This window comes from Thermobia domestica, chromosome 15, assembly GCF_964235325.1.
Source record: "Thermobia domestica chromosome 15, izTheDome1.hap1.1, whole genome shotgun sequence".
NCBI classification, from domain to species: Eukaryota; Metazoa; Arthropoda; class Insecta; order Zygentoma; family Lepismatidae; genus Thermobia; species Thermobia domestica.
This window is the reverse complement of record NC_137468.1, coordinates 20,160,595-20,162,261: the sequence shown is the minus strand read 5'-3', so window position 1 is coordinate 20,162,261 and position 1,667 is coordinate 20,160,595. Positions and strand designations below refer to the sequence as shown.

Below are 1,667 nucleotides of genomic sequence, written 5' to 3'. Positions count from 1 at the left end.
TCAAGCAATTCCGGCGTAGCACTTTGAAATGCATTTTCTTTTGTAGATTCCATTTCTCCCGTACACAAACTATCGGGTCTGTTTTCAACACCTTTTTGCCAAAGTTTTTGCCACAGTGTAAATATAGCAAGTTCGTGATCAGAAACGTTCGTGTCTTCACAAGATTCCGCTATTTTTTGAAACTTTTGTGTCACATCCAACCCAAGTTCATAGTTCACAACCTCGAGCGCAATTTTATATTTCTCATTAATAATTGTAGATTTACTGCTATCTTCAGAAACACTACTGAGCAAGGAATCATTGTTTCTTGATTTGAAACCCTTCGTATAATCAACATTATTGGGCTCAAATGGGAAACGTCCGCATTTCTTGAAGGCATTTTTTATGACTTCTGGTGTTGCTCTATGTGGTATTACTTCCGAGAGAAGTGGACAAAAATATTGTTTAGATAGGACCTGGTTAGGATTCTGTCCTTGTCATTCATGAACAATTCGTTTCCACTCAGTTTTCAAGCCTCTGAAAACTCCTACGTCAGCAGGTTGCAATATGTGTATAGCATTAGGGTAAAGGGCATACAAGATAATACCGTTATCTGAGCAGAACTGGCTTGTGTGAAGAGTTATGTGTGTCTTATGCCCATCAACAAAAAACAAGACTGGAAACATGGTTTGTTGTTCTTTCAACCATGGTAGAAGTAAATTTGCAACATACTCGTAAAAGGTTTCAGACCTCATCCACCCAGAATCGGATAGACCTAAGCCCCATCCTGCCGGAACCGACTCCAAGATGTTTTTAGGAGGTTTTACATATGGAAATACAACCATCGTTGGTAAAGTTTTCCCATCAGCAGTAAAACCAGCTAGTACTGTGATAGTATCTTTTTCTGAACCTGGTGCAATTTCGTAATGATTTTTCCATCCTTTAGGGCCTAATACAACTCCACTCTTTGGACACATTTGGAAGTTCGTTTTGTCAACATTTAGTATACGTGTAGGATCTCCAAGTATGTTTTCACATCCTGATTCAGTCAGATAATCTTTCAGTTCACTAAACCAGTTTCTTATTCCTGCTTCAGATACACACGCACACGCTTTAGACACTATCTCAGGCGATCTCGCAGACAGTTCCGGATGTCTTTTCAAAAACGCATTATACCAGCCAACACCAGAACGCCCGGTTTTGAAAGGGGATGGCCTAGGCGTACCACCAGAAGTAATAAGTTTTTGCACCATGTTTAGAAGATCATCTTTTTTTCTAGGAAACCCTAATTTCGCCACAGCAATCAACCAATCTGCAAGTTGTTTCTCTTCTTTCTCTGACAATATAGTTGAGGGACCCATTTTTCTTCCTTCTGGACGCCTGCTGTGTAATTTATCTAAAGTGTTGTTTTTGGCACACCAAACGTACTAGAGGCTTTAAGCGCACTTATTCCCTTCGACCTTACGGCTTCCAAAGCATTCCATAGCATCTTCAGTGTAGTTAAACAAACGTTTCTTGTTGACTGGAGCCATGGGAGCTTTGACTTAGACCGTTTTCCCTGAAAACAAGAGAGAGATTGTTTTAGATTCTCGGTCATGATAAGAATGGTAAGTACAATTACACAGCAAGAAAACTATTAGTGTCTGTACACACCATTCGATTTTTATCGTACGCTAATTGTCGTACTA

General features: G+C 39.7%; 1 protein-coding gene across 1 annotated transcript; it reads right to left on the bottom strand.

Annotated features, from left to right (window-relative positions):
- Positions 1-476: 476 nt before the first annotated feature.
- LOC145671436 (uncharacterized) lies at positions 477-1,340 on the bottom strand. Its single transcript, XM_081740624.1, has one exon. The coding sequence runs from the start codon at positions 1,338-1,340 to the stop codon at positions 477-479; it is 864 nt and encodes a 287-aa protein (XP_081596750.1).
- Between the last annotated feature and the right edge of the window lie 327 nt (positions 1,341-1,667).